Source organism: Passer montanus, unplaced genomic scaffold (genome assembly GCF_014805655.1).
Source record: "Passer montanus isolate IOZ18808 unplaced genomic scaffold, ASM1480565v1 scaffold41, whole genome shotgun sequence".
Taxonomy (NCBI): Eukaryota; Metazoa; Chordata; class Aves; order Passeriformes; family Passeridae; genus Passer; species Passer montanus.
The window spans coordinates 5979271-6006434 of record NW_024368930.1 but is presented as its reverse complement, the minus strand read 5'-3'; the positions used below and the strand labels follow the sequence as shown (position 1 = coordinate 6006434).

The 27164-nt window shown below is 46.9% G+C and overlaps 1 protein-coding gene across 13 annotated transcripts in view; it reads left to right on the top strand.

The window, feature by feature from the left end:
- KCNQ2 (potassium voltage-gated channel subfamily Q member 2) overlaps nucleotides 1-27164 on the top strand; it is a 74175-nt gene that overhangs the window by 25875 nt on the left and 21136 nt on the right. For 2 of the 13 annotated variants that reach the window (XM_039719251.1, XM_039719250.1), the window contains exons 5-13: nucleotides 705-830; nucleotides 2976-3086; nucleotides 3899-3994; nucleotides 4691-4785; nucleotides 8111-8140; nucleotides 12027-12095; nucleotides 13944-13973; nucleotides 19418-19471; nucleotides 26611-26834. In XM_039719251.1, the coding sequence (XP_039575185.1) occupies nucleotides 705-830; nucleotides 2976-3086; nucleotides 3899-3994; nucleotides 4691-4785; nucleotides 8111-8140; nucleotides 12027-12095; nucleotides 13944-13973; nucleotides 19418-19471; nucleotides 26611-26834 (835 nt within the window). The remainder of the gene's footprint in view (nucleotides 1-704; nucleotides 831-2975; nucleotides 3087-3898; nucleotides 3995-4690; nucleotides 4786-8110; nucleotides 8141-12026; nucleotides 12096-13943; nucleotides 13974-19417; nucleotides 19472-26610; nucleotides 26835-27164) is intronic. The other 11 variants (XM_039719262.1, XM_039719261.1, XM_039719255.1 and 8 more) reach the window with 9 other exon arrangements.

The following is a 27164-nucleotide window of genomic DNA, read 5'->3' as shown; positions in this document are numbered from 1 at the left end:
TCTGATGGAGTGCTCCACTGGTCAGGAAGGGAAGGGAAGGGAAAGAGAGATTCCAGTCATGGGACCAAGCCCCGGTGTAAGGGCATCAGTTTGGGAAGAGGTTGTTGTTAGTTTTTTGCTTCCTGATGCTGTATTTATGATTTTAACATTTCTCCTGCTTCTTTCACTTTTCCCCAGAGAAAGACAGCTTCTCCAGCTCTGTGTAAAAATCACAGGAAATTTGTGTGTCTCCTTTGTCTACCCTTGCACTAACCTAATCCAAAAATAATCACTCCTGTGAATTCTGAATTAAAATTTGGGGGATAGTCCAGACCCCAACTTCACAGCTCCTCCTTCAGTGGATTGGACCTGCCCTAAGCAGAATCCCCAGAGATCTGGGGGTTCCTATTTCACTTTCAACTCTACTTCCATGTGTGAACTGGGGAATTATCAGAGTTTATAAATTCTCAGTTCCAGTTGTTACAATAATGGAGCTCTTAACACCCCCTTTCTCATTTGCTGTGTGTGTTTGGATGATTTTGTCTTCAGGCCTGGCAGAGCCACGGTCCCATCACAGAAAGTGCCATCACTGATCTCCAGCCAAAGCCCCAAAACTTAAACAAGTGCAGGGAAAGTTCAGATCCAGCAGCGAGCAAGAAACTCAGTGTTTGGAGATGCACACTAGGACTGCAATTATTCTCTTCTTTCTTTTAATGATCTCACAGGAGCTGATTACTGCCTGGTATATTGGCTTCCTGTGCCTCATCCTGGCCTCTTTCCTGGTGTACTTGGCCGAGAAGGGAGAAAATGAGCACTTTGATACATACGCAGATGCACTCTGGTGGGGTCTGGTAAGTAATTTCCATAGAGCAGCTGCTGGTTATTAAAATAAAATGTCCATTAACCCTCCATCTTCTATCACTTACGTGAGGTATCGACTTAGAGAGTGCTTAGTTAACATTTTTATTAAATGGCCTCAGGCTGTTCCATTTAGCTCTTTTTCTTACATAAACCTCATAGAAGTTGTTAGGGGATCACGTTTCTGAATTGGCTGGAGCTGCAGGGGACTGAGGACTGGTGTGCTCCCCGTCGTGGGATTGAGCTCTGTCGTGACAGAGGCAGGTCAGAAAGAGATCCCACACCACAGGATGCTTTGATCATTGTTTTGACAAGTATTGCTGCCCTTTAATTATTTAAATTGCACTTGGGCAAGGCGCTGTCGAATACCCTGGAATAAATTTCATAAAATTAATAGGGCCTAAGTAGCAGAAAGGCTCCAGTGGGGCGAGCACTCCCCATCACATTTCTGCTGAAAGGGCAGTACTTGTGGTTCGCTGTGTGTGTGTGTGTGTGCATGTGAATTATTGGATTACCCGATTAACAAAGAGAGAATTAATGACATTCTAATCTTCTTGCATTATTGTTCTTCTGCTCCATCACTAGTTTGGCCTTGATTACAAAGCATGTAATGAAAATCCCCGATCTGATCAAATCCCAATAACAGGCTTGGGGTGGAATCGGCTGATCAAGCAGCTCCTCCATTCCAACAAAGGGAAATAGGCAGTAAATTGCTTTTCAAGCCCCTTAGTTACGACAGAAAAATAAAAACAAAGCCCAATTTGACATAACGAGAAAATAAACAATGAAGGAAAAGTGACAGCCCAGATTAGAGCTCAGTCTGGGGAGAACCATGGGCAGATTTATCCCTTCTGCTTCTGAGACTGTTTTGCCACTGAGAAGTTCAGAAAAAAAAAATCGAACTTCATTAAAATAAACAGTTTTTATCAGAGTCCAGCTCATGGATCCAGTATGGGCAGATGTTGAGAAGTGGGACAAACCAAATTTCAGGTTCAGAAGCTCATCCCTTGGTTTTTCTTAGTGTATTAAACACTTCTTGTTGTCTATAGAAATTACAAAAATATTGTAAACCAGCTTTGTGGTGATTATGGAGAAAGCCTTGCTCTGACTCTGTGTTTCAGCAAGGATTGGACACATTGATGCATTTTTTAACCACTTGTTCAAAATAGCATCTAATTGATAAGGCTTTTAGTGGGCCCAATTAAAAGGCGCTTTGGGATCCTACTTCCATTTGTGTAAAAGTGATTTTTTATTCTAAATGGAATGCATGTTTCCAATGCCACATCAGCATGGTGTCAGTTCTCATTCCTGGAGCCAGGGCTGTCCATGTGTGACAGGGACAGCCTTTGGGATCAGAACTCTCAAAGATGTTTTTAATCAGACCATCCCTCTCTACCTTGTCCTGCCAGTCCCAGGCTCTCCAAATCCTCTTGGAAGCCTTGGGGGAATAGCCAGCATTTCTCACTAGTGATGTCCATGGACTGAAATGGGAAAAAGTGTCTTTCTCTGCTGTTTGAAATTCAAGAGACTCTGTCTCCAACAAATCTCTTGTGTCCTTCCCCAAAATATAGACAGCAGCTTGCCAGCTCTCTCCTGGTGCACTGCAATAGCACAAAACCCATCTCTAAATGAGGTGGTGTGAAGGAGCCGTAATTCATCTTCTCAGCCTAACAGGGGAGTGGAGACCAGCTGATGGGCACTGCTGGGAAGGCTGGGAATAAACAGCAGCAGGCCTTTGTGCATGCCAATAGCTTTCCTGAGCTGCCGAGAGGGAGTTTGGAGGAACGGAGCTGGTTCGCTTTCCCTGCCGAAGGCACAACCCCTCCTGGGGGAGGTTCCGAGCTGCCGCCAGCCTCTGCACCAGATGGCAGCTCTCTCTGTGACAGCAAAAGGCACCAAAATGCTCCCAACTGGTGCGAAACCCAGCACGTGAGCAGGGCGGGTGTCTCTGCATCCCGTGGAGCTGCCCATCCCTGCTGGTGCCCCAGGTCCTCGAGCTGCACCGTGCCTCGCACAGCTCGGGGCGCGGGGTGACCCAGATCCTCGTGTGCCACTCAGCTGCTGTGGGAGTTTTGGCTGCCTTGTTTCAGTTTTGAGGCTGTCTGACCAAGGGCTGGGCATTGATCTCCTCCCTGCAGATCACTCTCACCACCATTGGCTACGGGGACAAGTATCCACAGACCTGGAACGGGCGGCTGCTGGCGGCGACCTTCACACTCATCGGCGTCTCCTTCTTCGCCCTTCCTGCTGTAAGTGGGTGCTGAGCTCACCTGGGCCTTGTCCCCAGCCCCTGGAGCTGGTGGCACTCCAACAGCTACAATGTGATGCACTCAAGAGACCTCCTGACTCTATTGCTCTGTGGCTTTTGAGTCAGAAAATGAGGGAGAAAAATGGAAAGCCTGTTTCAATATCCACAACTTGGGAATCACGTGCATGAGCAAATGGGATGGGACCTCTAGATCTGGCTCTGCACAAATATTTATGGAAGCACTAAAAAGCATTTGTTTCCCTGGAAGGCTGTTCCTTGGGGTAATTAATGGCTTTAAGATGACAGAGGGTAGTTTTCAATGGGATATTAGGAAAAAATACTTTCCTGTGGGAGTGGTGAGACACTGGCACAGGTTGCCTAGAGAAGCTGTGGCTGCCCCATCAAGGCTAGGCTGGACTGGGCTTGGAGCAACCTGGTCTAGTGGAAGGTGTCCCTGCCCATGGCAGGGGGTCGGAATGAGGTGAGCTTTAAGGTCCCTTCCAACTCAACCCAGTCTGTTATTCTGTGATTACACCATTTCAGCAAATTCCCCCTGTGCCTTTGGCAGTGCATTTCAATGTCTTGTGGGGTCAGGATTCCAATGGGGGTAATCTGCTGAATGCCAGCACGCTGGGGTTCATTTGGAAAATTTGCAATTCCAGTGAGTGCCAGCAAAGTCTGCTCCCTCCTTCTTCTATGTCTGAATCAAAAAATGAGCCAGGAAAAAACCTTTGGAGGGAAAGCTGGCCACAATTTTTAAGTGGAAGCTTAACTACACCCCTGCTAGTGGCAAATTCTTGTTCTCTTCCCCAGGGCATCTTGGGTTCAGGATTTGCTCTGAAGGTTCAAGAGCAGCATCGACAAAAGCACTTTGAGAAGAGGCGGAACCCAGCAGCGGGCCTGATCCAGGTGAGGGTCACACCCAGGGAGCCTTGTGGTGACACCATCCTGGTTTTAGGGGGCTTCACAGACTTTTAGAAGTTGGGGAGGAGACAAATGGGGCCGTGTGTGTAAGGTGTGAGACAGCAGCTGGTGACTGGTTTTGTCTGGGAATAAATGCCAGGAAATCAGCTATGGGAAAACAGCATATGTGGTAGGGAATCTAGAGAGAAAAGGGATGGAAGTCAGCAAGCAGCAAGCAGCCAGCTCAGCAAGACAAATGCATTAGGACAGTCTGTTTTCACCTTTTTTTTCTCCCCAAAGAGAATATTTATCCTGATTTAAAGGTACAGTTGGGAGCATTTTCTTCACGAGAACAGATGTCCGTGCAGAAGGCTTGCCGAGTTGTATGTCTTGGAGAATTGAAATTAGTCATTTTACATTCCCCTGCTCCTCTCTCTCCACATTTTTCACTTCTTAATGGGTAACAACACCCATCCTGACCTCAGTCTGGCAGTGAATGCCTGGGACCTGCAGCATTTTTAACTGGACACACATGGTCAGGAGTATGATGGCACCACCCCAAGTTTGTCACTGACCAAATCAAGAGGAAGGCAGAATGCTGGATCCATCCCATAGGACTGGGTGTTGGTTGAGGTTTATAAACCCAGGGGTGGTTCTGGCCATGCCTGGGTGCACAATCCCACTGGGTTTTCTCCTGCACAGGCGGCTTGGAGATTTTATGCCACCAACCTGTCCCGGACAGACCTGCACTCCACCTGGCAGTACTACGAACGCACCGTCACCGTCCCCATGTACAGGTACCTCCTCCTCCAGCTTCCTCCTCCACTGCCTTCCTCGTGATGCCACTGTCTCCATAGTTATTTTTGTTATCTGAATATAAAATTTTGTTTATTTATTTACCTTTTTTTTGGTTGAAAAGTTGATTTTGATTTCCTAAGGGCTGGTATATGCTTTTGCTTTTGGAGATTTTTTTGCTTTGTATTTTTTCATTGTTTTTCTTTTTGACTTGATTTTAATTTCTGTGTTGCTTTGTGTTTTCTTTTTTTCTTCCCATGTCTTTGTGTGTGTACATGCTCTTCTTTTCACCTTTATTTCTCCACGCCTGCTGGTAGTTGCATTGTGTTGTGACAGTTGCCGTGCCCAGGTGTGAAGACTTCCCTCCAAGCTGCCCTGGATCATAGGTAAACACCACCCTCACCCTACCTGCAGCTCCTTGTGCCCTCTCAGGCTCTCCTTGCTGGTCCAACTGGTCTCTAATGGTCCTTCTACCTTTCAGCAAACTTCTCTCCCACCCTTGACCAGCCTGACCCCCTCCCAGGTGCATTTTCCCTGGGTCCTCCTTTCCTTTCTTTTCCTTTTTTATCTCTAAGAGGAGAAAAACTAACTTGGGATTCAGGGAGCGTTTTCCCATTTCTCGTGTCTCATTTATCCATCCCAGGGAGTTGACACAAGCAGGGAATGACGTTGGAGCTGTGATGGATGAGGCTGCTGAGCACCAGAGTGTTTTAGCAGTACCCACCTGCCTTGCTCTACCTGCAGTAACACCAGGCAGGTTTTTATGGTGAAACCACACAGGTTAGAGCAGGCTGTTCACAGCCTCCTGGGATTTGGAGCTTCATGGAGCTGGGGACAGAGTCCCCTGCCATGCCTCCCAGCCCTCCAGGACATGGGGAAGCACTGCATCCTTCATGTCCTCTTTGGGCCTGGTGGCTTCCTCAGAAGCTAAAATGCACAATGTTCTGTTCATTTTCACCCCACACCTCCCTGTATCCTGGGCAGGGCCATGTGCCCCTTCCTGGTGTATTTTTGGAGCCTCTCCATGACTCTCTGTGTTTGTGGAATGGTTGGATATGTTTGTTAGATGTTCCTGTGGCTCTGTGGGGTTTTGTTGGGTGTGATGGGGCTCCCTGTGCCCCTTCTCCCCGCTCCCATGCAGAGCTGTGGCCCAGCACTGGGCTGTGCCACTGCAGGAATCATCCCTTCCTGATTTCCCATATTACTGGTGCCTTCTAGCCCTCAGGCAGACAGCCTGGATGTATTTCCTGGGGTAAGCTTTAGCCTGTAATTCATACACAGCAGCCAGCCTCTTAACCCATCATAAAAACCTGTTGGAAGTCCCATTGTGGTGGTCAGTAAGTTCTCATTGGATTCATTCACAGTGTGTTTCTGATTGGTTGCTTTTTCCCTAGAAATTTATGAACCAACTTGAAGATTTTATCTAAAAAACCCAAACAACAACAACAACCCAACAGAACAGAGCAAAGCTGTTTTCCAATAGCATTAAACCCACCCATTGAAACTCTCCCTCCCAGTACCTGACCTTCTGGCTGCACCTTTGTAGCTCTGCCTGGGATCAGCTGCTGGAGAGGATGAGGATGGAGCTTGGCCCAAAATCCACTGCAAAATGCAGGCACTCAGGGCTTGTTTTCAGTGGACTTTGCCAGATTTTACTGCTCTTTGAAATACTGAACTTACCATGCAGCCAGACATGCAGTGACACCCTTTTGATTACCTGTTACACAACCCCCTTGTTAGAATCTGTATTTCCACAGAGCTAATATGCAGGAAGAAATCTGAGCTAAAGATCTCCAGAAAAGGCTAAATAGAAACTCTGGGGAGGAGAAAGAGGAAAAAAAATGTAGTCTGGAGAGCCTCTTATCTTGAGTAAAAAGCCAGGACAGATTTGCAGCAGGGTTGTAGCAGTTTTGCTGGCTGCTGCTGTGGGTTCTGCTCAGCCCCACACAGCAGTGTCACCCTGGGCTTCCTTAGAAATGGATTTCTCTGAACTCTCAGCTTTTCCCTTAAATCCCAGCTCTTGTTTGTGCTCAGATCAAGTGAACATCACCTGGGTGAGTGAGCTGTAGGTGCACCAATGGATTCAGCCCTCAATGAAATTGTTTTACCAAAAACCAGTGAACTCCTTCTGGCTATATTTTGGATGCTGTCAAATAAATTAAGTGGATTTTTTTTTAGAAAAAAGGGAGTAACTGTATGTTCTGGCTGCAGCTTGCATCACTCACACTGACCATCTCTCCTTGCCTCCCCACTTCCCCAGGCCAGCTGCAGGCACTGGCAGCCCTGTGCTGCTGCTGGGGCCACAGCAGCACGTCAAGCCCAGCACTCTCTTAAGGCTGTGGCTGCTGACATGTGGCTGCAATGCACAGTGTGGTGTGGAAGTGGGCTAGAGGAACACAAAATATCCTCTCTGATGCCCGGGGATGATTTGCAGTCACCACTGCCTCGGCATCCTTTCTGCTCAACACTGAACTGCTCATTCCTCATAGCAGGAGCCTGTGCCTTTAGCTCATCTCTCTTCCCAAGGCATCTCTGGAAAGGCTTGGCTGCTTGATGTGAGAAAATTGTTACACATGCCTTGGAGGAGCTCATATGGCTCCAGAGCATCACTCCAATCACTGCAGTAGAGCTACTCTGATTTGTTTGGGGGAAAATATGGTGGCCTCTGAGAGATCCCAGATTTCATCTTCAAATCCAAAATGTGGCAGAACCAAATTCTGAAATACACACAGGGCTTCTGTGTGTGCAGGTGTGGTTTGGGTTGTGATGCACGACTTGGCTTGGTGCACCCAGACATCATAAATAACCTGTTCTGCATCAGCCACTGGATTTATTGGGAAAAAAATCTGCTCTTATTGTCACTCATGAGAGCAGGGCCCTACTCTGAACTGCTATCATATATTGGCCTTCACTAAAAAAGCCAAACCCATGGGCACATCCTGCCATTCAGCAGCCCAGCCCAGGGTGTGTCCCTGGCTGGTGGAGCAAAGGGCTGTGGATGTCCCATGGAAGGTCTCTGGGAGGCCCCCACACTTTCCCTGCCCCGTGGTGCCCATTTGCTCTCAGAGCAAGGTGCCAGCTGCCTGTCCCCGAGGGTGACACGGGCGTGCCATGGCTCCTGAGCCAGCCACAGAGGGAGCCAGCTCAGTCCATGCTCCTGTGCCCACCTGTGAGCCTGGCCACAGCATCTGCTCCTGGGGACACACTTCGTTCATATGCTAATTTTCTTTATTCTGTTTCTTTCCCCCTCTCCTCCACCCCAACTTCCCCCCCTGTTTTTTCTTTCTCTTACCCCTTTGGTTTTCTTTGGTGAAAACACTTGAAAAGCACGCAAACGCAAACGTATGGTGCCTCCAGGTATGAAGTGCATGTGACTCTGAAAGTGTGTGTCATGTCACTCCTTGTTCTTCATTTGGGACTGTAACATGCAAAGCCTTGAATTAAAAAAAAAGGCAAAAAACCAAAACAAAACAACAAAACAAACAAACAAAAAAAAAAGAGCCAGAAACCTTTGAAGATGAGTTTTTTTCCCAAGGAATGAGTGAAAGCCCAAAGTAGACATGCCCTGCTGCTGCTACAGACTAAGCCCTGCACCTCCATGTACATTTTAGCTATTGGTACACACAAGTGTTGGGAAACTGCCAAAATGATGATGTCAGGAAGGAGAAGGGGAGAGTGCTTGATAAGCTTGCTTTGTTAAGGATGATTTCTTGATGGTCTTTCCAGCCTTCCCTGATCCATGCAATGCTTAACAAGAAAACATCCCCATTCATCTTCCATTGCCCTCTGCCCCCAGTCCCATGTGTTCCCTCTCTCCAGCCCTCTTCTCCCATCCTTCATTCTGTCATTTATCTGGCTCTGAGCTGCAGGAGTTGTGCCCACCTGGCACTGAGTTTGCTGGTGTGGTGGCACCACAGGGCACATCAGTGGTAGCACAGAATAAAACCTCCAGAGCAGCTGTGCCTGCTTTTGAGGGTAAAACCTGGAGAAGAGAAAGATCTGGGATGCTAAACTGATATATCATTCATTTCTTCGAGTAATCTAGTCTGATTTTTTGTTGAAAGAATGCTTCATCTCAGCAGGACTTTTCCATTTCAGTTTTTAGTTCCAAGACCCACCTAGAGCTAAGCAGTTATTAGCCACAGTTATTCAATCTGGAACTTAACCTTTTGGGATCAATCCAAATGCAAAGTCCTGGATATGGCTGTGTAAGATTAATGATAAATAATATTATCTCAGGTTCTGCAGAAAAGAGTAGATTTGCAAATCACAGGAGTATTTTATATGAGATGGGTATCTGAAGGTGTAGTCAAGTTAATATTTTAAGATGGGGAATAAATGACTTTCATTTCAAGACTGCAGCCAAGCTCTGTTCTTAGAGCAGTTTAAATCCTTTCTAGATGCAGTAATGCCACTAGAGCTGATGTGATTTAGTGTCTGATTTCGAAACCCAGTTCCAGTTTTCACAGATGCAAGTTTTACAGCCTTAGTAAATCACACTTACTGCTCTGTGTGCTTAATTTATAGCAAATTGCATCAATGAACTGCAAGTATAATATTAAGAATATATTTTCCTGTTGTGCTGAACAACAGCCTGTTTTGAGAATCAGACATTTTTCTACTGCTGGGAGAGGAATAAGAATGTGCCACTTGTGTTCCATTTGTTGTAATGAAGTATTTTATAAGCTTCACCAATGTTCTCAAGTCATGAAAAACAGCTTCAGTTGGAGACATAAAGTCAAAGTTAGGGCAAAAATTGGCTGCTCATAGACACTCCAGCACTGCATGGAGACTCATTTAGGTTCCCATCCCATTCCAGCACCATTCTCCTTGTCACCGTCTCCTTAACTGTTCATCCTGGGACTGTTCCAAAAAATCATCGTGGCGTCCGCGAGCGTGTCGTGGTGTGTCCGTGTAGCTCCCACTGTGTTGCGTGCTGCTGCCCTCCTCGTGTTGTGGGCTTCTGGTGGTGTCCTGGCCCGAGGCATGACCTCCCTCCTGTCCCCTAATGCTTGAACAGTTCTCTGTGCTCCCAGGAACAGCGGATCCTCCTTTCCCTGCGGATACGGGAGCCGGCACCTGGAGTTAGCGCGGCCTTTCGCTGTGCTGTACTGGGAGGGGTGGTGGAGGCAGCTGGGGGGACCTGCAGCAGCTCAGAAGTGTTGCTGTGGTGGGTGGCATGAGCTGTGTGTGTCCCGTGGTGTGCACATTCCTCAGCCAGCTCCCCCTTAACCGGAACGCGCTTCCCTTGCTAACCAGTGACACACGGACCAGGAGGAGAGAGAGAAAACACGAGGAGCCCCAGCCAGAGGTTCCTCCTGCACCTGGCATGGTGGCACCTGCGTCCCCTGTGCCCAGGGCAGGGTGCTGTGCACCCAGCATTCTGCAGCAAAGCTCAGTTCAAGAGCTGTGCACAGTTCTGCCTTTTTTTTTTGTTTTTTAAGGTTCTGGGAAAATGGTGTGGTGCAGTAGCTGCTCTTGCAGTGACAGGTTAGGCTGAGCACTTAGCTGAGATTAAATTTCAGGTCAAGTATATGTTTTCACTCATTTTTGATGATAATTATTTCATTAAAATACTGGGTTTTTCCACCTTGCATACCAGGCCCATGAACCAACTGCAGAAATTGTGAATTTTTGTGTTGGTTGTGTGCCTGTACTTCCTCATGGAAGCATCTGTGGTGGCCCAAGAGGTGGCCACCTTCAGCACACTGCAGACCATGGGCTGATGCAAAAGAAATCATTCCTTTTGGAATCCTGAGTCCTCCAATCTTTTGAGCTAACAAGCTCCTCATCTGAGACTTCCACCAGTGAGAGCCCTGGATTTGCAATCCCAGCTGGAGAAAATGGGGTGATTTTCCTGTGTTCTGCTGGGTATGGACCTCCCTGGGGAGTTGATTCACCAAAGAAGAGCTGTGCACCCTTCATTACCTGCTGAGTACACCCTGTGCTGGATTTATGCACCACCTCTGCCAACCTGGAATGCATCTCCAAACCCAGCTGAAGGGAGGTGACAGCCCAGCACTCATGCACGGCTCCACTGCATCAAGGTCAGCTTCTTCCTGATGTCTGGAATGAAGAGGATCATTAATTCAGCAGATCAGGATGTGCTTTTCTCTGGATGGAAGCGACTGGGGAGCTGAGCCAAAATTTTTCAGGCCTATTTTTACTCTTTTCTCCATACTTAGAATTGGAAAATTTTCTGATTGCCTCAATCTTGTGAACACAAGATCTCTGCTGAACCACTGTGGTTTTGAGGATAAGTTTTGTGCCTGCAGAGAAGAAGCTTTTCCAGTTGAGTTGGATTTTTTTTAGTTAAAGTGTGAAACTATTGGTCTCATCATGACTGAAAGAATGCGGGCATGAATATCTCTCTCTTTATTTTAATAGAAACCTCATTTTTTACAGTCTCCCCCTGACACCTCCATCCCATGTTTCTCTTGGTTGAAACCTAATATTTAATCAATATTAAATATTTATAGCAATCCCTGCTCTCCCAGGGTCTCAGGGAAAAACCCAAATGGATGTGGCTTTTAAACACAAAAGGAGGATTGGCCACAGGATGTTTGTTCACTGGATTTTTAATTCTTACCAGGATTTCCATTGTCAGATTCTTTTTTTTTTTTTTTTTAAATGAGAAGGGAAGGAAGCCCTATGTTTTCTGGAAGGCAGTGACACAAGATTTTTGTCTCATTTTAGGGCAAAACCTGCCATGGAGAGAAGGGAATTGGTTAAACTTGACCCTGGAGCACACTGCTCTTTCTCCTGGGATGCTCCCAGCCCCAGGTCCTTGTTTTCTCTGCTTCACAAGCTTCTCCTTCCCATGCCTTCCCACATTCCCAAGAGCAGCAGGGTTGAGTTTTCCTATTTTCCCCCAAAGCTGGAGTTTCTCTCCATTTAGCAATGCCAACCTGCCAGACTACAGCTCTGCCAAAACACCACCGGGCTGCCCAGGAACCCTGGCAGCTGCTTGGATTTGGGGAGGTTCAAAATCCAGCGGTGCAGACAAGTTTCTCTCTCTCTCTCGCTGTCACTTTCTCTCTCTTACCCACTGCTCTGCCTTAGGACACTGTTGGAAGTAGCAGCCAAACCCCTCTCCATCCTTCCTGAGCTGTCCCCCAGCTGCAGTTGGTGGCACAAAGCTGGTTCTGGTTGAAAGGATGGGGCAGCAGGGGAAGTTACCGAGACAGGAGGCTCTGGAATCAGCTCTGTCTGGATATTAATGCCTGTTGTTTTCTCCCTCTAGACTCATCCCTCCTCTGAACCAGCTGGAGCTCCTGAGGAACCTGAAGAGCAAGTCGGGACTGACATTCAGGTTAGCAGCAGAGTTAAGAGAGTTTGGAACGCACACACTTTGCAATATTTTTCTTTTTTTTTTCCTTTTTTTCTTTTTTCCTTCCTGCCTTTTGCATATGGACATCCTTGAAGATGAAAGAGGTTTGACAGCTGGTCCCACATGGGTCACTCAGTGACCTCCTCCCTGCCCCTCTCCCGTGCTCTACATGAATTTCTTCAGCCTAGCTTGGCTCTGGAGCAATGTCACGGTGCTTGACTGACAACTCAAAGCCATATTCTCAAAGGGGCTGATGGAGGTAGTGATCCCAGTCTTCCTCTGACCTTTCTGCTCCTCACCACACTCAGAGGACACTCAGGCCCATGATGTGTTAATTCATTCTCTGTTCCCTCCAGTGACAGCAGGCAAGGTTGCAGCAGTGAGACATTTTTGCTAAATGGGCTGTGGAAGGGCTTACATGAATCCCCCAGAAGGGCAGGAGTCCTGCACCTTCACCCTCTGCTTGGGAGGGGGAATTCTTGGGGTTTTTGAGCCGTCAAGGCTGCCCTGTTGGTGAATGGGGAGTGTGCAGACCCTGGGAGGGATGGAGAGGTGCCAGTGGGCATTGGGGCCAGCTGGGGGCTGTGGGATGGGGTCAGCCCTGGGCTGTGGGATAGGGCCAGCCCTGGGCTGTGTGCCTCCACAAAGAATACACCCCTGGGTCAGCCTGAAAATTTTAAAATGTGAGTATTTGAGCTAGTGACTGAGGCTGGGCTTCCAAGCTTTTCTGAGCAAGAAGCAGAGGTGGGGGGAAGGAGATTTTTCTTATTGTCTCCAGGCTGCTGCCTTTAGCTGAGGGAGAGGGGTCAGGCTCTGTGCAGGTCTCAGTGGTCACTGCTGAGCAGCATCAGGGGCAGGGCTGCTGCAGCATCACATTCAGAGGGCACCTGTGTTAGGGGAGGCAGAGCTGTATCTGCTGAGAAAACACTGTCTGCTCCCTCTCTGGGGGGCTGCAGGGGCAGGGCTGGTCGAGGGCCCCACTAAACACCATTCCCCAGTGTAGGAGTTGTGAATCAGAGCAGCTTTTCCTCATTGCTGGAGGGAAATACCACCACAATGCCTGCTCAGTGAAGGTGAGGGGTGTTTTTCAGTGTGGCCTTAGCAGTGTCCTGGCTGCCCTTTTGTAGGCATTCAGCTCACTTTGTCCTCAATGATTTTTCAGGGCAATCCAGTTTTGGATCTCAATACGAAACTGCAAACACGGACTGTGGTTTCCCACTCCCTCCATGTCACCTTTGCCAACTACTTTGGTAAAGTAGCTGCCAAAGACTCTGGAGGCATAAACCCCACTTGGGTGTCAGGATGCCAGGGAAGAGGTCCATGCTCCTTCCCACCCATGTCCAATCCCAGCACCCGGCGTGAATCCGTGCATTCAGAGATCTGACATGAGCTCTGTCCCCATGGCCATGGAGGAAAAGCAAATGCACCGAGCTCATGGGAGCCATTCAAACCCTTCCCCATGTGCAAAACATGAGGGCAGTGCATTTCCAAAGGAAGGGGGCCGCTCTCTGAGCCCACAGAAGTCCTCCTGTGCTCACACAAATCACACAACCCTCAGGTGTCTCAGTGGTGCGTAGGCACAAGGATGGGTTGGGATGAAATCTTCAACCCTGTGCGTTGTATGTGTCTTCTCTGAGGTTGTGTGAGTCTCCAGTGATCTTCTGTCCGGGCCAGAAACTCCAGGAATTAAGTGCTCCTTCCCTTTCTTCTGTCCACAACTTCCACTTAGCTGTACTGTTGGTATTGTCGTTTCGTTATGTTTTAACAGTGAAGCAGCAACATCTTTTGCCACCTGACACCATGCTAATGTACTATTGCTTCTGTTTAAAGGAAAGAGCAGCAGCCCGAACCATCGCCAAGGTCTGTATCACTGCCAACACGCCATCCCCATGCATTCCCTGTAGATTTCTGTGTGTGTGTGTGTGTGTACCATGTCGTGGTGCCATCGAGGGAAGCATTCCTAGGTACTACCGTGCTTTTCCTGTGCTGTGCAGTCCGATGTATCTACGTGTATGCTGGACCTTAAATCATATCTTCCCTCCAGTCTGCCTCGGGCTGGAGCAGGGCAGTGAGGCTGGGGGGGTGTGGAGAGTGGTGGCAGCACAGGCAGAGCTGGCAGACACTCACGGGGGTGACAGCAGGGCTTTGGTTTACGCTTCTTTATTTTATTTTGGTGCTGGGGTTATAGCTGAGTAACTCGGTTTAACGCAGGCTCAGTGCGTGCCCAGGGGCAGGTGAGGCTTTGCCTGTGTCTCTGTCCCCCGTGCTGGGCAGAGGTGACGTGGGGAGCACGAAGCCATCGCCACGTCACCATGTTGGCAACTTCTCCTGAGCTCCTCTCGCTGCGGGGCACAGCCTGGACCTGCTGCTCCCTGGGACACAGGAGGGCTCTCTGGCACGGCACGAGGTGGCATGGCAGAGACACCCTGTGCCCTCCCCATTCCCGGGGAGGAGGCACTTTCCCTGCTCCATCTTCCCTCCACGCCTCGAGCCCACGGTGCAGAGCGTGCTCTGGATCGTGGTGAGCACCTTCCAAGGGCAGCTGTAAATCTCACTTGTGGCAGAGCTTTTCTCCGTTCACAACTCCCAGGGAAAGCAGCAGGGCGGGTGTTTGGGATACTTTTAGGACACTCTTCATCCACTTAGAAATATTTAATTCTGGGATTTTTTCATCCTGTATTTTCCAGTTCTTTTAAAAAATAATTCTGGAACTGAATATCTTTTTTTTCTTGGCTGATGAGACACAAACTGATGATCAGTGGAGATCATCTGCTTGGCTTTCTGATCTTCCATCTCATTCCTCAAAACACAGCTCACAGCTTAAATTTTGTAAACAGTGAATATATTTTTCAGAAGCACAGCTAGAGCCTGGCATTCTGCAGATGTACCTCTCTGCCATGCCTCTTAGCTTATAAGAGGCCAGAAGCTAATTTTTCCTTGGCATAACAGCCAACCAAAGATATCTGGGTAGATAACTGCTGACTAAAGGGTGGAAAATTTTATCTTTCCTTCCTTCCTTCTCCTTATCCCCACCCCCCTTTTTTTCCCTGTCATTCATTTGAGCTTTTCTTTGCAAGCAGAAACTTTTGTAGCACTCCATCTACTTTCCTGCCAAATAACCCAAATCTCCAAGATCATGTTTCAACTATCCAGATTTGTTTTTTGGGGTTTTTGTTTTTTTTTGTTTGGTTTTTGTTTTTTTTTTTTGTTTGTTTGCTTAAGTGTAGCTCAAGTGAAGGCAGCCTCCATCCAGCATTATTAAAGCAGGGAGAATTACTTGGGAATGGCTCTCTGGGACCAGACCAAGGCTGAAATCTTGGCCATCAGCCTGTGGCATCAGCAGGGTCAGAATTTGATCCCAGGGTCTGGCTGCTCTGCTGTCCTGCCTCAGCCAGTAGTAAACTTTGGATGCATCAAAGGGTAAACCCACATTTCTTACAGTGCAATGAGACAGAATCCCTGTTCAGCCCCATCTGCTCCACAGCCAAGGAAACTTGAGGTCTGACAGTCCCTTACAGGGTTACCCAGACAGCATCCCTGCAATCTAATCAGACTAAACAGTCTTATTTCTGAGTCACTAGCCTTATTTCTAATTTTTGAATTTTGGTCCTGTTTTGCAGCGTTCATATTTATTTACTTGACACCTGAAGTTGAGTACAATATTTCTTCATAGAGGTTGCAGGTTTTTCCCTGATCATTTTCTACTTTCTCAACCTTATGTCACAGAACGAAATAAAAATAGTCCTTCCTTGTGCTTTTTCAGAGTAGTTTTTACTATTTATAGGTTCTTCATCAGAGTCATTTCCAAGTGCTGTTTCCTGCTCCTGTGGTGCATCTGTCTCTTGTGACACCGATGGGTTTTGTTGCTAAACCCCAGCCCAAGGAGGGCTGAAGCTGAGGGTCTGCAGCTGCTGTGCAGAGCTTTAAGGTTTATTCCATATCCTTCACTTCTGCTGCCATGGCAGCACCAAAGCTCCTTCCTTCTGATTTGTTAGGGCAATACCAATTCTACCTGTCCCCACTGTCCTTTTCCTTCCATCTGATGATGCCTCAGCTCTCAGGAAGGAATTTTGCATTCAAGGGGGCCCAATTTGCCTATTTTCCCCAATAAAATTTTCTGGATCTTTTACATTCACATCCCAAATCTTCCACCCACTCGAATTTCCAGCAGCCTCTCGGTGATGCTCGGTGTGTCATCCTGCCCTTAGAAAAGAGAACTCATCCTGTTTCTCTGCCCACCTGACAGTTAATCACCCACTTGCTGGTGATGCTTCACTCAGGAAGCTCCTGGGAATGAATTGTCTCTCTTAGCAGATCCCAGCTCCACACTTCTACTGCTTCAGCTGGGAAAGGATTTTCCACTTTGCATTTCCGTTGCTGTAAGGAAACATTCTTACACCTGGAGGTAGCTGGATCTTTCTCCTGTTTTAGTGATGTGTAGGGAGTGGCTGATTTCTTATATCCTTCTTTCCATAACCAATACACCCCAAACCCCCTGCAGCAAATGGAACAGAAAGAGCTTTTTCACTATTTTTCACCTTATAATATTTCAGTTTAGAGAAGGGATGCTGGCATGGCACATGGGATTATGCTATGCAGGGTGAACATTGTCTTGTGAGGTCAGGGAGCATCCTGGCTGTTGGGGTCCTGTCCTCTGACCCCAGTGTTGATTTCTGCCCACACAGCACTGGGGGAGCTGCTGCCCAGGCTGGGAGGGCACGAGGAGGTGATGGAGTCAGTGCGACAGAGGCTCAGGGTCACCTGGACTTTCTCTTGGGTGGCTTTTGATTTAGTCTTGGCACAACATGGGACAGCTGATCTGAGAGACAGGCTATGTCCTTTCTCTATGGTTTCTGCTTTGTTTTTCCACCACGAGCTTGTCTGCATCCCCATCCAAGTGCTGGGAACGCTCTGTGCTGTCTCGCTTGGGGGCCAACAGCTCACCTCCCCAGAGGTGGAGCCTAGGCTGTGATGAGCAGAAGAGATGCCAGCCTTTTCCTACATGCCATGTACCCCTTCCCCCCTTTTTATTTTCCTCCCTTTAAAAAAACCAAACGCTTTCAGAGCCTCCTGTTGCCCATCACTTCGGGTGTTGTGTCCTGCCTCAGGCACTGCCCCCTGCCCCTCCCCAGGCTGGCTGTGCTGCCAGGGCACCGGGACCCATCCCACCTCTGGGACAACACTGCTGCCACGCAGGGTCCAAAGACAAGTCCACTCTCCCTCCTCTCCCCAGGGAAGGGTGTCTGCTCTGTGCTAGGGCTTTTCTCACCCCTCCTGCTGCAGAAAGCCAGTAGATCGGAGCGGTAATGGGGGGTGATTACTCTTCTGTTAATCAGGCTGAAAATTAGCTGTGGCATCTCATTTCTGTTTGTTTTGCTTTGATTGTAATGTCAAAAAGACAGACACATGGTTCACCAGGGCTGTGGAGGCTTCTGTATTAAATGTGAGCTTCAGATGCTCTTTAACAGATGGTTGGAGAAACATCTGAAGGCATCCGCGACCACATTTCTTCCTCTTGCATTTTCAAAAATACAATTGGGTGAGAAGCTAAAAATTAATGAACCAAATGATCATAATAACACATTCATATCAGAGAAAAAGAAACAGAAGGATTCCAGGGAAGTGGGAAGCTATAACTCAGATTACTTTGTCCAGCATGAGTTCAGTGCTGTAGGTGATGAGAGGAACCTCTTTGGAGGGTTGTTCTCAGCTGTGGTTTGTCCTTGGCCCCAGTGAGCTCAGCAGGACCTTGGCTGTACTGGGTGAATGCTGGGCTGGGTCCTTGTACCGTGTGTGTTTATCTGTGTGTATATCTCTCTCTCAGTGTGTGTATATGTCTGTCTGAGATACACACAACCCCAAGATCTCTCTTCAGGGGTGTTATTAAGGCTTCTGTACGCACTGGAGGATGCCTTTGGTTGACTCAGTGGGCCCCTGCTCATCCAGCCAAGGATGTCCAAGGTGTCTCAAACCTCTACTGCCCATGGAAACCAGGGTCAAACATGGAAGCCCATGGGCCCATGAGCCTGGGCTGGTGTTTGGCCTGCTAACCAATTTAACTGGTGTCAGAGACTCATGCTGGGACTGACAGTAATCTGGAAATAATCAGTTGCCTTTAGGGGAGCGGATTATTTGCACGGAAGGAACTGCATCTTTCTGGAGGGACTGCAGAGGAGACTGAGAGGAGAGAAACCCATGTGTCTCCCTGAGGCTCTGCATGCTCAATATCCCACTCCCACGCCAGCTCCAGGACAGCCCTGGTAGCACCACTGGCCCTGGGGCTACCTGGGGATGCAGGATCCCATTGTGGACACCTGAGGAGTCCCCAGGATGCCGAGGGTGGTGTCAGCTGAGCTTGCATGGGATGCTTTGCCCGTGAGCTCCTCTGATTACCCAACTCAAGTGTAAAATAAGACTGGGATTTGATGCCCTTCAGCCTTCCCAGTCTGCCCCTGAATTTGGCAAGAGCTGCCTGCTGGTGGTTGGTGGCCTGGTGGGGTGATGGGGCCACGTCATTCCCCTTCCACAGGTAGAGGGCTGCTCCATGGCGTGGAGGACCCTGGTGCTGGTGGGGATCTCCTGGCAGGGCAGTGCCTGAGCAGCCATTTGGGATGGAGCTGTGGTGGTGCCTCCTCAAAGTCAGCAACTCCCCAGAAGTGGTAGGGCCTGTCTGAAAATCATTACAAAAACCAGATATGTGAACACAAGTGTTCAACTCCCTTCCCATAAGGGACTGCACCACACCCTGTTTTTATGTATTTTTTGTTTTTTTTCAATGCCAGGCTTAATCCAATGGTATTTTCCATACCTATTAATTCACAGGTTAACTAGCTCTCTTTCAAAGTAGTTTTTTTTGGGGAAAAAAAAAAAGAAGAAATTTGTGCTTTTTGGATATTATTTGACAAAACAAGTTAAAGTTTTGGCTTTTCATGGTTTACACAACTTGAAAAAAATTATGTTTTTAAAATATATTTAGAGGAAGAACAGAGTATTTTTTTGTTTCCAATACAGATGAAAAATCTTCCTACAGTTAATTGTAGATAAACTGACACCACCAACTCAATGAGCAGAATGCCTCATGTCTAATAATTAAATTTACTGACTACAGTGAAACAAATTTCAGAAACCCTCATGATTTTTTATTTACCTTTTTTTTTTTTACCTCACTGAACACTCAAACAGAACAATCCTGTCATGAACCCGGCCCTCAAAACACCTGTCTTTTAAACCCAGAGTCCATAATCAAAAGTTTCCTGTCTGGCATTTGCTTCCAGGTCTAATTTTTACTCTCCCCTCATTTCCAGTAAAAGCAAACCGTGCAGAGAGTCACTATGCGGATGCTGCTCAGGAAACTCTAGGTACCACGGGAAATGCGTCGCACGAAACTAATCAAAAGCTGCACGGCTCATTCTCCCTCTACCCTGCTACCACCCGTTCTGATCACTTCTCTGCTTAATAGAGGTACTAGATGAGTAAAAAAAAGGTGGAAGAGCCTCCCCGCTGCCCGCCCCGAAATTAGAGCCTTCCCTGGCTGCCAGTTGTGCAGAGCACACGAAGCAAAGGGATGAGGATGGGGAATTTGGGCTGGGCTAGCCAAGCCAGTGTCTGCTCAGCAAGGGAGGAGGCCAGGAAATGAAGTTAAAAAAATCATGGACAATTTTCAAAAAAAAAAACCCAACAAGAAAATGAAAAATTTTAATTTTTTTTTTATTTTTTAAAAAGATCCCTTCCTCCCTTATCGCTCCATCCCTCCTCAAGGTCCAGGGAATCCTTGCAAATTGACTCGTGCTGTACAGCAATGTCCACTTAGTAGCATGAGAAATACCAGCTTCCTGCCTCTGCTCAGTCACCATTCCTTTGGCTCTCTGACCATGACAAATTGACCTTTCCTAGCCTGGTGGCCTTTGGAAGCCACAGCTTGCCTATCTAGCACCTCTACTACGCAGCTAGAGAAGGACTAATCTCAGCCTGTCCCGCCAGACGTAGGGGACAGGGCTCCCCTGAGCGTTGACATTGGCCTTGTGAATGATTCTGTTTCTAGACCCCAAGGGGGACAGACAGCTTTAGCTCAGGGCTTTGTACGAGCAGGGTTTGCATCTTTTTCATCCAGCTGACAACTGCTAGGTGTTTTCAGGGACTTCCCAACCAGCATCCCTTAGCCATATACACAGACACATAGATCTTATCTTACTTGTGCATAAATACTTCCACACCTGCACTAGAAGAGTCTCTGCCCCCACCCCTGCTCCTCAGCAGCAGACATGCACCTTCTTGATCTCCCACTGCCCAGAGTTTGCATGCTGTGAATGCTGGCAGGGGACCCCCCAGCTCCTCGCCCCACAGCCAGGCAGGTGGACAGCCCAGGAGTGGCAGGGCACTGAGTGATGCCGCATGTTTGTGAACTCGGATTTTTGCATGCTCTTTTTTGGAGTCCGTTTTAATTCTCAAAATCACCAGTCTCTGTATCCCTCAGAAAGCCAACAAACTACAGCTCTGAAAGTATAAAACCGCAGCTCTAACAGTATATGTATTTCTGATTTTCTTCATTAATTGTTTCAACCTGTATCTTTTCTTTTCTTGCTATTTTTTGACCTGCTGGCTCTTTTTATTCTCTGTCAGTGTAGAGGGTAGGACTCACGGCTGAGGTTTGCGTGTACCAGGTGCTCAGAAGTAGAATGGTAAATCCCATCTCTGAATGGGTAACAAAGAGGAATGGGGCATGATCTAGGGTTCATAAAAAGTAGTTTCTCCATGGTAGGAAATCCTTTACATCTGGAGAAATAGCCTGAACCTCTGAGTCAGCCTCCTGCTACATATTTGGTGGTGCTATGGCCTTCCTTGAAGGTTAGTCTTGAAAAGTGTGGGTAAATATTGGGTGATCATCAGTTGCACAGGCAGCATTTCAAGACAAATGGCAAAGATTTTGTCAACAGTCTAGCTGGAAAAAATGATCCTGACTCCTGTGGTGGTTCCATTTGCCAGGTGAGGTTGTTTTATGTGCGGAGGTGTAGTGTGAGCAGGGACTTCTCCACAGAGAAAGCCTCCTCTTAGTTGCTTAACACTGAGGTTGTTTTTGGCAGAGATGAAAATGAGCAGTGCTATTCATAATCTGTCCTCTCATCTGTTCGTGTCTAGTTCTGTTTTCCAGAAAATCAGCCACTCTGATCTCAATGTCTTCCTTGCATGTCTTACTAGGCATGGATTTTTAATTGCTAGAGCCAGTGTAATTTTTTCTGTTTTCTACTGAATTCCTTCCCACTGTGGTCCTCATTTCATCTCCCCCGTCTTGAGTTCTGCAAGGGAAAGGGAGGATGAAACAAAGTGTTACCTCAATATCTTCTTAATCTGTTGGAGAGTCTGAAAAGAAGGATGACAGATTGTGGTTCTTCCAGTGAAAAAGGAGCCTTGAACTTTGGAGTAGCTACAAGAGCATCTTTGTTACCTGCATCCATCCTGAACGTTATACACCCTGTGCTTTAGTAGAAGTGTGGGTTAATTGTAAAGGGGTGCAAAAATAATTCAGATATCTTGTTTTTCTGGACCCTTGGGTGTCTGCCACCAATCCCCACTGCACAAATTCGTGGGGCAGATGCCAGCACTTTGATGCATCTAGGCTGAGTGCTAAAAGCCTTCATCTAGGATGCACATAACGAAATAACAGCACACGATGAGCCAGTCATGGAAAACTCCATGTAGGTAAATTAATAGGAAACTCCTTAGAAGCTGTGGTTTCTTAATGTACTAAACCAATGATCTTTAGTCAATAAATGCAATAACGCATTCATTTTTAGATAGTAATGTAACTACACCAAGCCAGATTATCAGCTCTATCATATTCTGCTTTGTAAGAGACTTTCCCGGCACACTCAGAGACGAGGGCACCTCACAGTGGGAAGAGCACCCAGAGCAGTGAAGGGAAGGTGTTTGCAGAGCCCTTGGCTGCCCTGTGGCTCTGGGTGGAGCAGGTTCCTTAAAGGCTGGTTTGGGAATGATCAGCCAGCTCGGTGGTGCAGCCTGGCTGCTTTGCTTTGCTCCTGAAATGCAGAACAGCCGAGCTGGCAAACAGCAAACGGCTGGAAGAAGATGCAGAATGTGGCTGATGTGGTGTCTGACAGCACTCAGCATCAGTCTGGGAGAAGACGGCTGGGAATTAGGAAGAGATGGGTGATTATAACAGAATGCTGCAAAGGTTACAGACGTGAGTCTGGCTCCACTGTCCCTTCACTCATCCGAGGCCCTTTGCTTTTCCATGCTTGTGGGGTGGCTGCAGGGATGGTGCAACTCCAGTCTTCACCATCACAGCATCAGTGGCTCCCATCCAAGTCTAGCACCGTGGCTGTGGATGAGGAAAAGGAGAGGGATTACTCACCGTGACAGGATCACTGGCTGATGTTTTGTTCCCCTTACGCCCAGGTTTTTCTGCTTCTAGAAACTGCATTCTCTAGGCTGAATTCATCTTTCAGCAATGTTTTTTTTCTGGAATCACTGGAGGCCAACCAGGCTTGAGCCAGGCCCTCTCTTGGTTTTTGTTTTAGTCGTGGTAAATTTTGCATACACAGTTTTATTTTCCTTTCCTTCATGTCTCCAGTAATTGTTGTCTGCCTCTTACTCACAGCAGCAAGCAGACTGGAGCCTTGTGATAAGGCCATCACAAAGGCCATCATTCATTCCTGGCACTCCTGCCTGGTTTTAATGAGTTGTTCTCATATGCCACAAGCTCAACACAATCTCTTGATTTAAAAAAAGCCCTTCATTTACCATCAGGAGACAGCCTTTTTCTCCTGGCCACAGCTTCTCAGAAGGATGAGCACTGATACTGGTTGAGTTTGGATGCAGAGATGGATCTGGGTCTGTGCTAGTCAGACTCATTCTGGCTAGCTGAGAAGAAAATGAAGTAATGGCTCAAGCATAGTTTAAAATCAATGACAAGACCTTACAACTGATACTTTCTATTGATCTAAAATTACTGCTAATGTAATGAGTCCACATTTTTTTAAAAAGTGCTGATTTAATACTATAGAGAACTGGAATAAACCCCAAACCAGAGCATTTCAAACAGGAGCTTAAACCACTGGCATCCTAAGGAGGTTGATGGCAGCTCATTTTGAAGGTCAGTACTTGTGCCTTTCTCTGCTGAGTGCTGGGCAGTTGGACTTAACTGAAATGCAAAGCCCTCTAAAGCAGTGAACATCATCCAGTTTCTCCAGCGTGGACTCTCATTTATTGACTGGCAACAGAGAAAAGTCAGCTCAGTTTCTATCCTTTGTTAAATTCAAGTCAAAACCTGAATATTTATAAACCTTCCCCACAGTCAGCCTGGAAAGGCAATTTTTTGCTATCAAATCTGTTTTCATAGATGCCATTTGGAGTGGACTTAGAATTAAATCACAACCTGATTTAAACCTGTGATTTAAACCTGATGGGCTGTTGTGGCTTCCCCTAATCTGTGCCTCTGGTTGCAAAGCCACAGTTCCCTTTCCCTTCCCTCCCCTGGCACGAGCAGAGCTCCTGCCCGTGCTCGCGCCGCTGTCACGACTGTGAGCGTCCATCTGTCCCTGCTGTCCTCACCTTCGTGTCACCAACACCTCCCACTCAACTGAGGCTCATTACCATCCTGGAGTGACATCCCAACACCACCTCTCTGAGAGGTGGCACTCTACGTCCCCCTGCATGACTTTCTGGTTGAGTGAGAACATGATCTTGGGTTAGCTGACAACATATATCCCTATGTATGTCTGTATTTCTTTGGGATTTTTTTTCCTACCAGCTCCTGCAGACCCCAACAGCATCCTCCTCTGCAGGAATTGTACTTGCATGTGATTCCAGGTGTCATTTCCAATGAGGGAATTGCATGGCAGAAGGAAAAATTCTATTAGTTGTTCATGATGTCTCGTGTCGTCTATGTTAAAACCGAGAAGTTACATCAAGTGTTGGGTTTTTTTCCTTAGTGAGTACTTGGGAACAAAACCCACCCAAATCTTAATTGTTCATCAGATTTCTATGAGATTTTTAAAGGTGTTGCTCCTCATGCTCTCAGGATTGAAGCTCTTTGCTTGTATCCCTCACCAAGTTCAACCCTTTCTTTTTTGCTTTTTGTGATTCCTGCAAACATTTGTAGCACATTTGTTGTGGGAATAGAAAAGAGACTCCAAGTAAAAGGCACTGCCATACTCAGTGAAAGGCAACTGGTTTTATGCTGGGATTGGTGATGGGAGAAACTCAGCAGAGGATAGGGCACAAAGGGATCGCTTTGAATTCTGAATTTTGCTGTGTTGCTAAAGCATTTTTATAAAACTTACTTTTTGAAAAGGTAATTCAAAGTAATACTACTACTGAAACACAGTAGTAGATTCAAGATTCACAGTAGATTCAAGAAATAGATTCACAGTAGATTCACAGTAGATTCAAGAAATATTAGTCTGTAAAATCAGCATAAATAAAGAAAAAATATCCAGTTGGCCTGTTTAGAATCAAATTATGAAATTTCAATCTGGTTTCTAATCCAAGAAACTCAGAGTGAGAATTTCCTTTAAACCTTTCGCACATTATGTATGATGGTTTTGGCAGCATTAGTAATGAAGGCTTACATCCAGAAAGGTGTTTAGGCATGTGCTTATTCCCAGAATCCTGGGTGGATTTGTACCTCTGACCTGGATTTCAGCTCTGCTGATCCCATGGCTTTCAGACAGACCCTGCAGATGGGCACCACACTGGAAATTCAATCCCCAGCACTTACCTGAATTAAAATTCATCTTTAATTGGAATAATTCAGCTTTTTTAATTTGGTCATGAGCAAATTTTATTTTCTTTCCAACCTATCTTTCAATGTGAAATTGCTGCTGAGCTTGTGGCCGCAGCCAACCCTTTCCTGCAGCCCAGGGGATGCCCTCCCCACAAAACTCTGCAAAATGCTGCCTAAGCACCTTTCTCTCCCTGTAAACGTTTGTTGTCTCGCAATGTAAAGTGACTTTGTAAAAATAGCACCTTCTTAGTCGACAAATCTGCTCCCTGAGTGTCCTCGAGTCACATCTTCTTCCTTGGCTGGCCGGAGCTGGTGTCTGCTCCTGTCAGCAGGGAACAGCCGGCGGCTGGGAAAAGGGAGCAGCGCTTTGCTTTCCTTCAAAACCAGCAGCCAAGTTCTCATTGAGGAACCTCGTGCCAGTTTTGAAGGCAAAGAAGGGCTGTGGGGCTCTGACTTTTAAGTTGGTGCTGCTGAAAGACACGCCAAAAAAAAAAAAGCAGGTCTTTGGTTGGTGATGTGGAAATTAAAATTTCTGAAATGTTCTTCCCGCAAATTGCGGCAGAGAGTTGGCAGCAGAATGATAAGTGGCTGCTGCAATGGTACAGAATGCTGGGAATTCAATCCCTGCCTTCACTCAGTTTTGATATACCTATATATAAAATATTGGCTTTTTGTGCAACTACCTTGCACTGGTTGTCCAAGCTCTAATCAGTGGAGTTTAATCATTGATTGCTATTAAGAAAATATGAAATGATCCAAAAGTATTTGCAGTCTGCTTTCCTCAGTGATGTCTCTATAAAGTTTGTGGTTTCATAAAGATTCACAAAATCTCTTTGTTTTTAAATTTTCACATGAAAATTCAACATCTTCATTTGGGTGAAAGTCTTTAAATGCAAATTTCAGAATCTGGAAATTAATTAGACCTGGGTGGGCACTATTTCCCAGTGAGGTCTCTGTTTCTGGAGAGACCTTCTTTTCCAACCACAATTGCAAAGTTTCTATTAGGAAAAAAGGCATGAAAGTGGCATATTCTGGAGTTTTAAAATTTTGCTTTCCATGTTTAGGACAGCCATAGCAGACCTCCAGGGAGATGGCAGATAGCTTTTAGATGGGATTTTTATAGCATACAAAGGAGTTGCACAGCGTTTGTGTTTATGTGTTTCAATATGTAACTGGATAAAGAGGAATTCTTTGGAATATATAAAGGGGGAAAAAAATCATGTTTTAAGAGGGAGGAAATACAGGAGCTGAAGAAAGGGAAAGGACAGATCTGAGCACCAGAAGTGAAGTGTTTCACAAAAGTTTTAAGATGGTGGTTTGGGGTTTTTTTAATTGGTATTTTCTTTTTAGCCATAGTGTTTTGGAAGGCAGTTGTGAAAGAAAAGCTTCCTAACTCGTGATCGGAGCCGATCAGTGATTTAAGGAATCATAACCTCATTGTTAATGTCATTCTGTCCCGCCAGCCCTGGCATCCCATGAGGGGCTTCTGTTTAAGTCCTCATTATTTTCTCTCTCTTACAAACCATTCCCATTTCACTCATGATGACGGAAACATTTCTACAATGCTTTCTTTAAAACAAAAATAAAAAATACATTTTGGAAAAAAAAAAAAAGCCAACAGCAAAGCTACATGTCACTGCTGCTTGGAAGTGCTCTTGGTTTCTAATGGCTGGTGGGGAAGGACTGCGTGGTTTCCAGAATGACTCCTCCTGCTGTCTCCTTTTTGTCTTTGTTTCAACGTGTTTCTCTGAACAGTCAGAAGGTCAGTTTGAAAGATCGTGTCTTCTCCAGTCCCCGCGGTGCTGGCACCAAAGGGAAAGGCTCTCCACAGGCTCAGGGCATCAGGAGGTCCCCCAGTGCTGACCAGAGCATCGAGGACAGCCCGAGCAAAGTGCCCAAGAGCTGGAGCTTCGGAGACCGCAGCCGAGCCCGGCAAGCGTTCCGCATCAAGGGAGCGGCGTCGCGGCAGAACTCGGAAGGTGAGGGCTTGGGCTGCTGTGCTGGACCCTAAATTCCCAGCTGGCCCCAACATCCTCTCCCTCCCCACCTAAGAAGGGCAGAGCTGCCAGCCAAGGTGTCGGGACTCCTTCCTCTCCCAGTCTTTTAGCTTGGAGGAGCCTGAGAAACCTGATCAAGTTGAAGATGTCTCTGCCCATTGCAGGGTGTTGGGCTAGAGGGCCTTTAAAAGGTCCCTTCCAACCCAAACTTGTCAATAATGACTAGAAGAGGCAAGAAAACCCCTTCTAATACCCATGATGTTTGCATTTCTGTGTATAAGGACGGGGAAAGGAAAAGTCAGGCATTGGGAC